Here is a 15,282-nt window from a genome sequence, read left to right as displayed (position 1 = left end):
AGGTGTAATGTTCATCTGTTCGGGGGCTACTAATGGGAGATCTATCTGATCATCGTGTTGAAATTCATCTCCCGAATCCATTATAACTTCTGAATTATCATGATTATCGCTATTAACATTAAATGTTTTATCAACGTCGTTGTTTGTATTTTCTGCTCTTTCCTTCCATGTTTTCATCCTTTTATTGTCTCTCTCTCTCTCTATTTGATTTTGACTTATGTTTACTCCTCTACTGAAGTGTATTAAATCCCCCCTTGTCCAAACCAATGAAATTCGCATTTTTCACCTAAGTTATGTGAATTCCATGTCAGTTGCTCATATTCATCATTAATACTGTTAATTAATGCGACTAAAGGCTTCGACAATCTTTCCATTATTATTTCCCTGATAGGTACCTCAATGGTTCACAAGAAGTAGTAAAGTTCACAAAACAACAATTTAACCCCAAATAATTTTCAAAAATGTAAGTAATTTAATTTGGTTGACCGTTATGGAATAACCGTTTCACAAATGATATCGGATATGTTACTTACGTCGTTACTACAATCCCCTTCCCTTTTATGAATGTGACCTACCGAATTAGACTATTTACCGGATTTGTAATCACATAAGCAACACGACGGGTGCCACATGTGGAGCAGGATCTGCTTACCCTTCCGGAGCACCTGAGATCACCCTTAGTTTTTGGTGGGGTTCGTGTTGTTTATTCTTTAGTTTTCTATGTTGTGTCATGTGTACTATTGTTTTTCTGTTTGTCTTTTTCATTTTTAGTCATGGCGTTGTCAGTTTGTTTTAGATTTATGAGTTTGACTGTCCTTTTGGTATCTTTCGTCCCTCTTTTTTTTTAACTTACATTACTGTGACACTAGTTAAATGTATATTTACTAAATCCGGCTGGTAATATCCAAATCCTATAGAAATAATAACACAATAACAGGAGCAAACATTTTACGTCTATATTAAGGTGAGGTGCACTCGACATATGTTTAAACTTAAACTGATGGCTTATGAAAAAAAAAGTCAAATACGAAAAACAATATGCACTGTGTTAATATGAGGTGTTCCGCAAGAGAGAATATCCTACCCATATCTCAAAACCGTAATGTTGAACACGGTGATAAATTCATTTGATGTCACAATCGAATTAAAGAAGAACGGGTGTGTGGTTGCAACACCTGACATTTCCATGATCGTTTGTGACACAGAAAATACAAAACTGTCATCCAACTCGTGATGGCGTTCGTGACAACTTATATCTTATTATTTGAGATTTTCCAAATCATAATGCCGTCAAAGTCGTCACTAATATGAAACAAAATTAGAGCTATAGTTTGTACGGGCAAGGGAATAAAACATTTATTAAGCTTCTATCTGTCGACAGGAGACCATTGCTGCTTGTATCATGTATAGCTGCGTTGATCATAACGTAGGAAATGCATATGGTCAGATGTTCAAGCAATCTTATTCTATAATCGGTCTATACTGTGGAGATCAAAAGGTGAGTATAAAGTATCAATGTTGTTAGTGATCAAATATTGTGTAAAGTTCTGTTTTCATTGTATAAAGGAAATAAGTTATATACTAGTATCTGAAATAGCATATACACACAATTTATTTTCCTTCGGTTCATTAGTTTAGCAACTTATACATTTTTATAATATAAAAAGCTACGACATGTTATGTGAGGTTTCTGAGCGGTTTTTCGTGAATTTTTGTAAAACGTAAATTTTTAGGCGGTTAAATTCCACCTGTTCTGGATACATGATACCGGAGAGAAAAGTAATCAATAGACCATTTCCGGTCGAAAAAGATTTTCAGTAATGAGAAAAAGAAAATTTTACAACAATAAAAATAAACCTCACTCAACACTGGAGTTTTTTCGGAAGGAAAACTATGTTCTTCCTTCACTTTTGTTTTACACGTTGTTTGTTATGATAAGCACATATATTATATAAGCTTAATGTCATAGAGGGAATAATGGCTAAAACAATGAACAACTTGTTTCCTCTGGCACATTCAATTCGTATCGCGATATCATGGCATGACTGTACCAGGTTAAGTGTTCTTGCAATCGGAATAGAGGATAACATGGCTGTAAAAATACAGATGAATAAACATAGTCCCTGGAGAAAATAATGTCGGATGGGGACAAAAAAAAAAACAATTAATTGCCCAACAAATTCCAACGTGAACATTTGAAATAATAGTTATCAAAAGTACCAGGATTATAATTTTATACGCCAGACGCGCGTTTCGTCTACATAAGACTCATCAGTGACGCTCAGATCAAAATAGTTTAAAAGCCAAACAAATACAAAGTTGAAGAGCATTGAGGACCCAAAATTCCTAAAAGTTGTGCCAAATACGGCTAAGGTAATCTACTCCTGAGGTAAGAAAATCCTTAGTTTTTCGAAAAATTCAAAGTTTTGTAAACAGCAAATTTATAAAAATGACCATATAATTGATATTCATGTCAACACCGAAGTGCTGACTACTGGGCTGGTGATACCCTCGGGGACGAAACGTCCACCAGCAGTGGCATCGATAAATATTATTATAGTCTATGATTTTATAATATTTAATAACTGTGTATTGACGTATTGTTTGCATTCATGTGATTGTTTAATCTTATTCGGTGTTTATTTGTTACTTTCGCGTTCTTGATCGAACACAATTTTAATGTTAAACCATGCTATTTGCGAAATGTATTGATTGCAACACGTCCATTTGAATCTTTACTTAGATCTGCTTTAGTGGTGATTGTATTGATTGGTCTGTAGCTCAGTTAATTAATCCTGAAGTACGAGCTGGAGGATGGTCAGATTGGGGGACCTGGACAACCTGTTCCCGGACATGTGGTCGAGGAATGCTTTACAGACGAAGAATATGTAATAACCCAACGTATGTTTGTTTTGGTATTAAATTCTATATTAAGATAATGATAAATATACGTATAAAAAGAATTTAAGATTGTTAAGTAATCCAAAGTGACTGTAATCACATTGTTATGCTACATATCACTTATGTACTTACTGTATTTTTATACTTCACATCTACGAAAACAGAAGACAGAAAATTAAGCTTGAGATCGCTGATATAGAAAAGATGCATGGGAATACAAATCAAATGTGGAAAATATTTTGAATTCAGCACTTAACTCTCATTAGTGAAAAACTATACGTCTTTTAGGAACTTTTACATATTATAACTGTTGAGATTTCGTATGATTTATTACATCACAGACGAACAATGTATTTGAAATCGGACATGTATCTAAATATGACTCATGGCTTTCCACTATATTTTCTCACTATATAGAATAACGTCACAGAGAAAAATGATTGGAACACAAATAAAAATATGCGATCAAATTTTGGAATTCTTATCTTTTACTATAATAATTAGTGAATAATGTTAAAACTTTTTATATTTCAGTCCAAAAAATAGTGCAACTTGCGATGGGAATGAATATGAAGCTGAATGTTGCAGTCTAACGGTAATTATTGCTTGGTACATTTTTGTTTTGCATAGTGATTGGTTTATCAAACTATTCCAGTGTTGCAGATTAATATTTACATACTATATATCACTTACAAAAGGAGAGGAAGAAGATACCAAAAGGACAATACAAATAGTTAAAATCAAGTCAAGCAAAATCATAGCAACAGGACACACGGAAAATTGTCAATCCAGTCGTGCAACGATACAAATGAACATAATCAAAATTGAAAAACTACCCTCTACATTTTCTCTTTATCCATTTTATAATATTTTTCAGCCATGCGTTGGGGACATAAGTATAGATTCTTATCTTATAAATCAACGTGCATCAGAGACATGTCAAAGACTTATTGATAACAACATCATTAATGGAACAGAATATACAGCTTCAGGAACCATTTACTCGTCATTAAGTATGTAGAAAAACCATTTGGCTCTTTCACGTTTATTAACTGCAGATAGATTGGAAATAGTGTTCATTTCGGGACTATCGCACACTTTATCAAATACAAAAATAAGTCAAAATTTTCGTTCTAAACTAATACTTAAATTTGTTGGTGAAAAATGAGATCATTAGCAAATGAATCAACGATATTATCTGTTTATCTGAACTCGACAATTCATCAGGGTTTTTTCAGTAGATATATTACCAATGAAATAATATACAATTTCGTTTCAGTAACTCTTGTCATTATTTCATACGTTAACAAATAATACATCTTTTCTAAAAGTGTAGGCTATATTTCAATTACATTGTCAAATTTTTCAATTTGGTAAATGTATTATTATTCGGCCAACCTTTTTTTAAATACGTAGAAAAATAACTTCATATTGAGTAAGCAGTCCAACTTTTGTGAGTTGTTGTGTGTAAAAAACTATTCTGATTTTAAGAAACATAATTCCTGCTTGACTTTAGATATGTTGAATTGACTTATAATTTCATAATTTCCTGTTTTCTGATATTTTAAATTACGAGAGTATTGATGCTTATCACATGTCTTCTGATTATTGTTTTGTTTGAAGTTACAATTTCATTGTTATTGTCTGTCATATCAATATGTGTTTTCATATTTTTGGAAGTCTGAAGCTAATGACAGATGATGCATACTTTATGACATATTTATTGACTACTTTTCGAGATTGTGGACGGTGTGCAGCTTGATGAAATTATTCATACATATAAAAGTCGTTTGTGCTTTTCTAGTTACGATCTTGTAGGTATTAACCTCATATTTCCTTTCATAAAACATTGTATACGATTTTATTATAGACCATGGTGTATGTGAAGTTTTGTGTAAATCGACTCCGGAGTATACAAGACCTGCTTATACAAGATTTGGATTGATAGAAAACGGTACGCCGTGCCCTGGAACTTTAGATACAGCTGATGCGAATCAATATTCCCGACGTCCAGGGTTTTATTATGCTTGCTTAGAAGGTTATTGTCAGGTAATACATACCAATAAGCGCTTTAGGGGGTATAGATGAATTTGAATTTACGAAAAACAACAGTTTAAATAATTGAAGATGTCAAAATATAATCAAATTTAAAGAGTCAATTCGTTTATGCAGAAAAATGAGAGATAGCCTTAAACGGCGGCAGGTTAATAATTTCCATAACTATCAATGCATGCATGGAATACTCAGCATCATCTACTATTTGACGGTAAGTGGCTCCTTCGAAAAGATGGTACTATGTCAAGAATGTACAGAGGATTCATATCATACTAGTCTGAAAGAACAAAAGCATGCGTTATATACGTACCTACCATATGAACTTCATCTGGTAATCAATTCAACATTGAATGTTAAAACACCAGATGCTCCTTATTTGTTGAAATTTAAGAACATGTTTGCCTTACACCATGGTAATCAAATATTTAGAAATACACGTCCCAGTCAATCATTTGATTATTTAAAACAAAACGTTCAGCACAAACCGAGGCATAATAACCAATTAATTGTATGAAGCCAACTTAAGAAGTATATAACACTACGGGGAGATAACACTGTAAAGATCCACCGACGTTTTAATCAAGTTCGGTTGTTAAGGGAATGTTAAGGTTCTCAATGTCAAACTGCTATATATCCAATGAAATATTCTTATCGAGTGTGTGGTTCAAGTCTTTTGACATTTTTATATTTTTGTCAATGGGTCAAAGTAAATATTTTAGCAAATTTTTATGAAAATCAAAGGAGCTAAATTATTTTTTACTGAATGTGTTTGGTACCACCTTAAATTTATCTAATTGGAACCTGACTGGTACGATCAGATATTACATAATTAATATTAGAAGCATAAAAGACCTTAGGCTGATCTAATTCTAAATCATGTACCTTAATTAAGAGACAAAAGACTGAACCTGGTATGAATATGTATCATAAACTTGTAATATAAGTAAAAAGGATAAACTTGTTTAATAATATTTTGTTACTGTTGTAGAGATTCGACTGTAACAATACTCTGAATGCTGGAGTATTTGATGGATGTGGTGTGTGTAATGGTGACAATAGTACATGTATTATCCGAGAGGGAAATTTTAGTCATGATGTGGCACAATGTAAATAATATTATTTGCTTGTTATTGATAATATCTGTTTAAATATATTAAATATTCAATATACGGATTGTGTGTTCTATGTCATATCTTAAGACCTTAGTGTTTTGAATAATTCAAATAGTTCGAATGAAATCATACATTATACTGTGCGCTCCCCTGAGTGTCAAATCAGACAACATGCACAATTCAGTTCAGATAAGCAGTAAATGTAGTCTTTATCTCAATCACTCTGTCCTTGTCGTAAACATGGATATGTATGTAAGCTCGTTTCGAATCATATTTTTATAGATTACCTTAGCCGTATTTGGCACAACTTTTTGGAATTCCGGATCCTCAATGCTCTTCAATTTTGTACTTGTTTGGCTTTATAAATATTTTGATATGAGCGTCACTGATGAGTCTTATGTAGATGAATCACGCGTCTGGCGTACTAAATTATAATCCTTGTGCCTTTGATAACTCTTTTTACATATGTAGTTGAGTTTTCGAGGTACGAAGTAAGACTCATTTCCTCGATGTTTTAAATAATATAGTTGTATAGCAATATAAGATGGACAATCTAAGCATGAATATTTCTAATCTCCACGAACATTTCCTTTACCTTTTTTATAATTATGAAATGGTGTTATGAAAATTATTTATTTTTCAAACAGGGGTACGAAGGGATTGGACAGAAATACCTGTTGGTGCATATAACATAGAAATATCATTTGTATGGAACGATATGAAACAATATTACACAGGTAACAACTTAACTTCACGTCTACTGACTCATCATCATCGTATGAGTCGAAAATTACGTACATACCCAACTCATGAACTTTACACTTAAGACTTATTCACCTTATCACCCTAACTGCATGAGATATCAACATGATAACAGATACATAAACAAGTTGCTTTAAAAAAAAATCAATACGTGAACCTTAGAACTTTTTTTATGCTAATTCCTATTTCAACTGAATACTAAATTATATCTCAGAATTTTCATTGTGTGTGGAGAATAATATTTTCTGTTTATTGTAAATCAGGACAATTATGACATGTTGAGAGGGGTGTTACACATAAAGTAGGGAGATAAGGAATGTTTTTATTTTAATAGTTCGTTTCTGGATGGTGTTAGCATCCATTTTTACCAGTTTGAATAGTCAAACTACTACCAATATATGAAACATCTATGGTGTTTATTGGCAGAGGTAATATTTCACCTAGAATACCTCAGTAATTTATATAATTATTATTCTTTTCAAAATACATATTTTAGAGCAAGTAAGATATTTTGTTTCATAAAATGTGGAAGTTTTATTCATACCAAATAAGACAAAATCTACTTGATTATCATTCTATTTTGTGCCGTAATATCCTGTCCCACTTTAGAAATAAGTTTGGATCCAGTAAATAATTAATTTTGCTGCTTATACATAGATATAGGAAGATGTGCTATGAGTGTCAATTAGACAACTCCCAATCCAAGTAACAATTTATAAAATTGTAAACCATTATAGGTCAAGGTACGGCCTTCAAAACGGAGCCTTGGCTCACACCGAACAGCAAGCTTTAAAGAGCCCCAAAAATTATTAGTGAAACCCATTCAAATGGGGGAAAAACGGATGATCTATATAAAAACGAGAAACACGTATATGAACTACATAAACAGACGGCAACCACTGTACATCAGATACCTGACTTAGGACAGGTGCAAACCTTTGCAGCGGGATTAAATGTTTTAAAAGTACCAAACCTTTTCTGAAACAATAGTATAACATCAGAACATAGAAAGACACACTATCAAATATCAATTGGAAGGCTTAACTTAATAAAAAAAAAAAGCAAATTAACACACAATGAATACTCAGTATACCTGTCCATATCCGGAGCCTGTTTTTTGTTTTGATTATTATCGTGTCTGTTTTTCGTTGTTGTTTGGGTATTATTTGATGTTTTCTTTCCATTTGAACTTATCTGAGACATTTATTAATAAGACAGACAGATGCAGATATGTGCATGATGGTGAAAATATACCACATATGGAGGAGACGCTCGGGCCTATAATTTGTATTACTTTCCATTAAACTCAAATTTATTGTTTCTTAGAATTGATTAAACAAATGCATTTAATCTTTTTTTTTTGGTTCAGAATCTTTAAAGGATTTTCTTTTGTGTCAATTAATTCTTCTGCATATAACCATTTCTTTTAATTTATCAATGATCATATTTGTGTACATTAACGTTTTATCATCATGATCATAGGCAATTAAAATGCATTCCCTATTTACCTCGTGTGTTTTGTTAATGAAACCTTTTGTATCTTAAACTTAAAAGTTATGCCTCTTCAAAAATGGTTTTATATTAGATCATTTAATCTCTCAATGCGTCTCATAGGAGAGTTACGCTTATTCGGATGATCAGTCGTAAGGAACATCAATTAATGTCTCCTACTAGTTGACCATTTCGTAATGCCTCATTTATTATTTTTAGATTTATTTAATGAAATTTTGAAAGACTGAGGTACATGTGTCCATGTTTTGAATCATTATTATTCTTTAAAAATTATACGTATGGGAATCTTACCCTACAGGAGTTCACGCAAAAAAGTCTCGATAACATGCCCTTAAAACAACACGAGATCTGGAATCAAGATCGACTATAAAATATTGGAGAACACAACGCCAAACGGGCATAAATAGCACTCTGAATAACTAAGACAATATCACTGTGTATCATCGCCACCGGAAATTGGGTACTAACGAAGCGGAGAGAAATAGAAAAAAAAGTAAACAAGTTAAGAATTCATTCAATTTAAAGCATTTCCACTCATGTGATGAGGGTGCCGCTTAAGAAATGATTTTCTGATATATAATTCTTTAAATTATTAGGCCGATAAGTACAAAATTGATACAAGATTTTGAGTAATACTCCAAAACTTGACACTTAGTACCGGAAAATTTCGAGGTCGATCATCCTCTGTCGCCCCATTCTCAAGATATTGAACTGTTTTTCATTATTTTTCCAGACACGTTTTTAGATTATTATAGTGTGGCATCATATTTACTGAAATTTGTTGTCAAAAACATGTTTTTTAAAGAATATGGACAAAAACATTGTTTGTTTGTTGTACGGCGAATTGCAGGACGTTGTACGGCGAATTGCAAAATAACAACTTTTGTCTGTACGGCGTCTTGCCATATATTATAATTTTAAGAGGAAATTAATCGCTGTTTAGATAATATCAAGTGACGATATTTTGTTGATATCAAAGCTTTACAGGCTTACAAATATACCAAATGTCTTACTTATCAAATATTATTAAATATATGCCGTTAATTCAGTTCAGAAGGCCTCGTTGCGTACCGCTTTTTGATTTTGTACAAAAAGTTTTTTTTCAACCATATCCTAAATACATTTATATATCGTTATACTACTTACAACTGTTGTTATTTGTTGTTAGGTTGAAATTGTGTAAGTTCAATAAAATAAACCGTCCGTTCATCTTTTGTTGGTGCTGGCTTTTTTTTATAGATAAAAACAGTGGGGATGTGGTATGATAGCAAATAAGATAACTATCCATCAGGATAAAATAAAGTGTATGCAAGCAATTATATGCTATCGTACGGCCTTCAACAACGAAAACTCGTACCTTATAGTCGGCTATAAAAAGCACCGACAGAAAAATGTGGAAGGACTCAAAAAGAAAACTAACGGCCTAACTCATATACAGTGTAACAAAACAATTTATGAAAACAACAAATCAAATAGAGATGAAGCAAAGACAACCACCGAACCACAGGATCGAGAATTCGGACAGACAAAATTAAGAAAAGACTTTGATTTCATCGAAAGTAAGGAGAAACAAATCGTGAATTGTATTTCAAATTAATTTTCTTGTCAGTTTCTTTTTGAAAAATTTCATTTGTATACATCTTAAATGCTGTCAAGCAAATGGTGTTTCTATCTAATGCATTTTATCTAATGCATAATTAGATAGGAGGAGGGGTCCGTTAACATGTTAACAACACCCCGATTTTGGCAAAAACAGTTAACAACAAATTTTAAATGCTGATAAGAGTTAACAGCAACTTTAATTTACCCTTTTTTCCAAACGAACCCAAAAGCAATGAAAAGGGCAAGTGCATATCTTCAATGTATTCAAAAGTTTGAAAACCACTGTATAAAGTCGCAGAAATGCCAAGCTCCATAAGGAATCTTTTATAAAGCTGACTAATTTTCAGAAGACACACGCAAGTACCATATTTTTTTTATTGACACATGGCCAGACAATTGAACGGATGGAAAAGCAGACGGAGTGATTGACTCCAAGAAAAAGGACTATGTCATGAATAATCGAAAATGCTTCAAACAGCAAAAAGGAGGCTTCTTCTGGTTATGTATATTGTTTAGTAAATGTTTTATGTCATCAGTCGTAGCAAATTTGGGTTATCGTCATGACGTAGGAAAGTGTAACACCCAGATAGAATGAGTGAATACTATAGGGCGCGAACATTATTTTTTTTATGGCGGGGGCTCTTATAAATTATGGTTACATCTCAGTCAGGGTATTCATGCGACTCATTGCTTACATGATTTTATTAAAAAGAATTACGAAGGTTTACTGATTTTTATTTTAAATCATCAAAACCAGTGTATAAATCAGAAAAAAAACCATGTAAGGTGTCACAAGTTGAAGCACTCTTGTTTCCAGTTTTTGGAGAAAAAAATAATTTGTTTTTGATTCTGAGAAAAAAAAATTGTTTGTTTCACCCTCAGCTGCCACTATATGTAATGCTAAAATTGAAAGAAAAAAATTGTTTTCGACTTGTCGCGAAAAAAAAAGTTTGCACAGAAAAAAACCATAGCCCCCCCCCCCCCCCCCCCCCCCCAGAAAATCAAATGGTTGCTGCCTCAAGAACTCTGATCTGATATATATAAAAAAAAAAGCCTTGGTCCATCTTTACATTTCTGAAGTCTTAGACTAGAAAATTTGACATCAATTTGAAAACCTTATAGTCCTCCTTTTTCGGCCTCGTCTACCAGGCCACACTGTTCAGTTATTTTACGAATTGCAAATTGAAAAGGTAATTTATTTTTCACAATTCCGTCCAGGTACTCTGGGTCAATATAACTTATCAAACATTCCATATACATCTGAATTATTTTCATCATAGGACTGACCAGAGTTTTAGCTGGATAAGAAGTGGCCTTTCCTTTTAACGTTTTGGGTACATTACAAATAGAAGGCAGATATAACTACATTGGTTAGACGTATAAAGAGGGGCATGAGATATCCCTAAACATGTTTAACACTGCCGCATTTGTTGCACCTGCATGACCCAACTTGAGTCCGTAACCTTTGCTACATTTGTATATAGTCTTGTATTTATTTCATTTTTTAAATTTTGGTTCATTTATATGTTTCAAGAAACAAACAATGAACTTCTACCCCCTTTTTGTAGTTAAATGATTGCTCACTTAGGAGACAGCTTCAGGTATATCAATACACAGTTACAAGTGTAGTTTCGCATTATAGCCATGGCGAATTTTCTAAATATGAAAGTTTTTGTACAATTGAATTGATTTTTAGATAGTTGAATAATAATATGGCCTTCCTAGTGGGTTTATATGAACACTTAGATTGTTTTTAGCATGTTTTATAAGACATTTTTCGGTTTGAACGTCCATACGTTCCTATCCGTACCGCCATAGATTTAGAAATTTTGTATTGTTTTTCAACAAAGATTTGACGCTCGATCTTTTCAATTTTATGGAAAAAACAGCAGAAATGCATATGATTTTTTTTTACCTTTTGATAGATATATGTCTATGGTTTCAGGAAAGGTATCACTCTTATTGATTGAAATTTTCCTTTGGACTAAATTTTTTAGATCTTTGTGACATGTTCAACCCCCTATTTTGCAATATTTGGTATCAAATAAATGCTGATTCTTGCCATGGTTAAACAAACAAAAAAAGATTATATTTCACCATTATAACTATTGGAAATCAAATCTATGGACGACTCTCTTTCCATAAATATACACATGCATAACTCAAATAGTAAGCCTTATTTATTAGGAAGAAAGGGAAAGAGGGTGTTTAAAAATTATGAGTGTCATTTCTAAGTTGTTTTCCTATCTGTGAATTGACACCCCACCCTAGTGCATAATTTTCTCGTTGCGTTGGGTTTTTTCTTCTATTTGGTCGGGCTTCTGTTTCTTTAACATTATCCTCATTTCCATTCTCAATTTTATCAAGGATTTACTATACTCAAAGATTTTTTAAAGACATGTACAGTTACACGAGCATCACTGAAGAGACATGTATTGTCGAAATGCGCATCTGGTGCAACAAAATTGGTACCGTTGATTTTATTACATATATGCTGTTTATGTCACTCCTTTGCGGAAGCAACGTAAAGAAAGAGATGGACAGGAGATTTTAATGTGATTCTTGTAAATAACAGTTAAGATCAGTTAACAGAGAAAATAATGTCAAAAACAGTGAACACTTTAAGTATTAAGTAACAGATAACAGGAATCTCAATTTCAAATAAACAGTTAACAACATTGCAAATTTTAACAAAACGATTACAGACAGTGGGTCGAAAACAGTTAACAGTTTTTAAAATTTATCAGTCAAATAACAGTTTTAAACAAATTAAAACCTTGAAAAGGACAAAAACAGTTTAACATATAAGGGTACCCCCCCCCCCCCCCCCACACACCTTAGATATTTGAACTTAATACTTTATTTTCTTTGAAAGGACGGTAAATAACTATTCTAAAATTAGCAAGTTGCCGTACAGCTGAAAACAAGTTGCCATACAGTAAATTTGTCAACACGAGCAAGTTGCTGTACCCTAGACTTTATTTTTTATGGTCTATATTCTTTAAAATACATCTTTTTGACAACAAATTTCAGTAAATATGATGCCACACTTTAATAACATAATAACGTGTCTGGAAAAATAATGAAAAACAGTTCAGTATCTTGAGAATGGGGCGACAGAGGACCATCGACCTCGAAATTTTCCGGTACTAAGTGGCAAGTTTTGGAGTATTACACAAAATCTTGTATTAATTTTGTACTTATCGGCATAATAATTTAAAGAATTATATATCAGAAAATCATTTCTTAAGCGGCACACTCATCAAATGAGTGGATATGCTTTAAATTGAATGAATTCTTAACTTGTTTACTTTTTTTTCTATTTCTCTCCGCTTCGTTAGTACCCAATTTCCGGTGGCGATGATACACAGTGAATATACTTTGAGAGTAACAAAATAACTTAAACCACGACAACAAAATTTGATCGGCTGAAATTTTTATCACAATCATGAATGAGATTCAATTAAAGAACCAATTCTTACACAAATGTGTTTTTTTACTTAAATAAGCCATGGGACTGTTACCATAATGAACTTATGAGGAATGCTAAACATTCATAGAAATACGAATATGTCGTATGTGCCAGTGAGACAACTATCTATCATCGAATAAAAGATGTAAACAACTGGAGATCACCGTACTGTCTTTTAACATTTGACAAATCTCATATTGTATAGAGAGCTACTAGTATAAAATACACAATTAAATGTAATAATAGGCAATAGAGAAATCAAACGGCGTGATAGATTTGAAATAATTCAGAAGGGAAAACCAATAGACTTTTACATAAAATGTCTTTAAATCATGGATTTATTTTAGGTAAAGTAAAATACAAATATTTTATAGTTTAATGTTATTTTCATTATTTCAGAAATATTCACTAAAGAGGGAACACCAATAATTACGAGTAGCATAGCTGGTGATAGCAGAATCTTTCAAACTGGAGATAATCCGGTTAGTTTTGGTGGAACCTTGTGGCATAATGATGCTTTTGTTGCTATCATGTACGCCGAAGGACCATTGACAGAGCCGGTGATAGTGAAGGTTAGCAACAATTGGAAACGTGTTGTTTGACTTGTTTTCAAATCAAAATTTAAATGTTTGTTCCATTTGTAATAGACATGTACACAATAGCCGAAACCGAAACCGATACCGAAACCGATACCGAAACAAAAATACTAGTGAGGTGAATGATAAATGTTCATAATGTAAAGTATCTCAACCCGTTAACTCTATTATATTGTGTGAAATTTGAATACACTAGAAGGAGTACTAGTATTATTTCAAAAGTGTTAATTATTTATCTCCAGGCTTAGATGACTTTAGCCGTTTTTTGTACAACTTTTTGTAATTTTTGGTCCTCAATGCCCTTCATCTTTATACTTGTTTTGTCTTTTTAACTATTGTTATGAAGACGAAACGCGCGTCTGGCGTATTGAATTATAATCCTTGTACGTTTGTACATTTAATTACTATGTATATCAATTCATTAATTTACATGAATAAAAAAAAGCAAACTTAAATTCAACAATTATTGAATACAGTAATACAAGATATATACAATTTAAGATGTTGATGCAATTCGTTCATGATGTACATAATTATGAAGCAGGTATCGTCATAGGGGAAAGGCTGAACAAAGTTTACACGAGGTGCAATATCGTTCCGACTATGTCTACAATGGGAAGCTATTACTTTTAAAAATTTCCATTCGTCTTCTTGAATCTTTTTATGAAAACATTTGCGTATATAGCGGAATTTTGCTTTTTGATTGCGTAACTGCCTTACAGTATATGATGATGCAATATGATTTTCAAATGGATTTCGCCAAGTAAGTGACGATCGGTCCACACGAGGAAACGGAAATATCGCATGCATCAATGTGTTAGTCATTGCGTCATTGAAATGATCTAGGAAACCAGATTTTATGTGTTTTCTTTTCTTTTCTATGTCTATTATGACTTGCGTATTGATACAGTGTATATGACAATGTCCACTATAAAACAATGCATGTTTTTGGTTGGGCGATTTATTCTTTGTGAGGTGCCATCAATAGATCCAAATACCGTTTCCAATACTAGCCAATAACCCTTCATAGATTCCCATTCTTCAGCTGTTATCATTAATATGAATGCTTCATGAATTATCTCATAGATAACTTTATGAATTAAAATTTTGCTCAAATCAAACATCAAAGTCATGGGTTCAAATGTAGGGTAATAACCTAACCAATTCGAAGCCATTAAAAGTTTATTTTGCTAGATTATACGTACCGCTCTTTTATTCCTGTGTCTTATTCTCTAATTTTTTATGTATTTTATTAGATATAAATTCACAT

General features: G+C 32.4%; 1 protein-coding gene across 1 annotated transcript in view; it reads left to right on the top strand.

The window, feature by feature from the left end:
* The window catches only part of LOC139517926 (A disintegrin and metalloproteinase with thrombospondin motifs 18-like), a 54,146-nt gene that overhangs the window by 21,357 nt on the left and 17,507 nt on the right, over positions 1-15,282 (top strand). The window contains exons 14-21 of the mRNA XM_071309477.1: positions 1,382-1,498; positions 2,744-2,901; positions 3,436-3,496; positions 3,779-3,914; positions 4,772-4,950; positions 5,945-6,062; positions 6,716-6,805; positions 13,816-13,988. Coding sequence (XP_071165578.1) covers positions 1,382-1,498; positions 2,744-2,901; positions 3,436-3,496; positions 3,779-3,914; positions 4,772-4,950; positions 5,945-6,062; positions 6,716-6,805; positions 13,816-13,988 — 1,032 coding nt within the window. The remainder of the gene's footprint in view (positions 1-1,381; positions 1,499-2,743; positions 2,902-3,435; positions 3,497-3,778; positions 3,915-4,771; positions 4,951-5,944; positions 6,063-6,715; positions 6,806-13,815; positions 13,989-15,282) is intronic.

This window comes from Mytilus edulis, chromosome 3 (assembly GCF_963676685.1).
Source record: "Mytilus edulis chromosome 3, xbMytEdul2.2, whole genome shotgun sequence".
Classification (NCBI taxonomy): Eukaryota; Metazoa; Mollusca; class Bivalvia; order Mytilida; family Mytilidae; genus Mytilus; species Mytilus edulis.
Note: the sequence above shows the minus strand (reverse complement) of the source record. Positions and strands in the feature narration are given on the sequence as shown.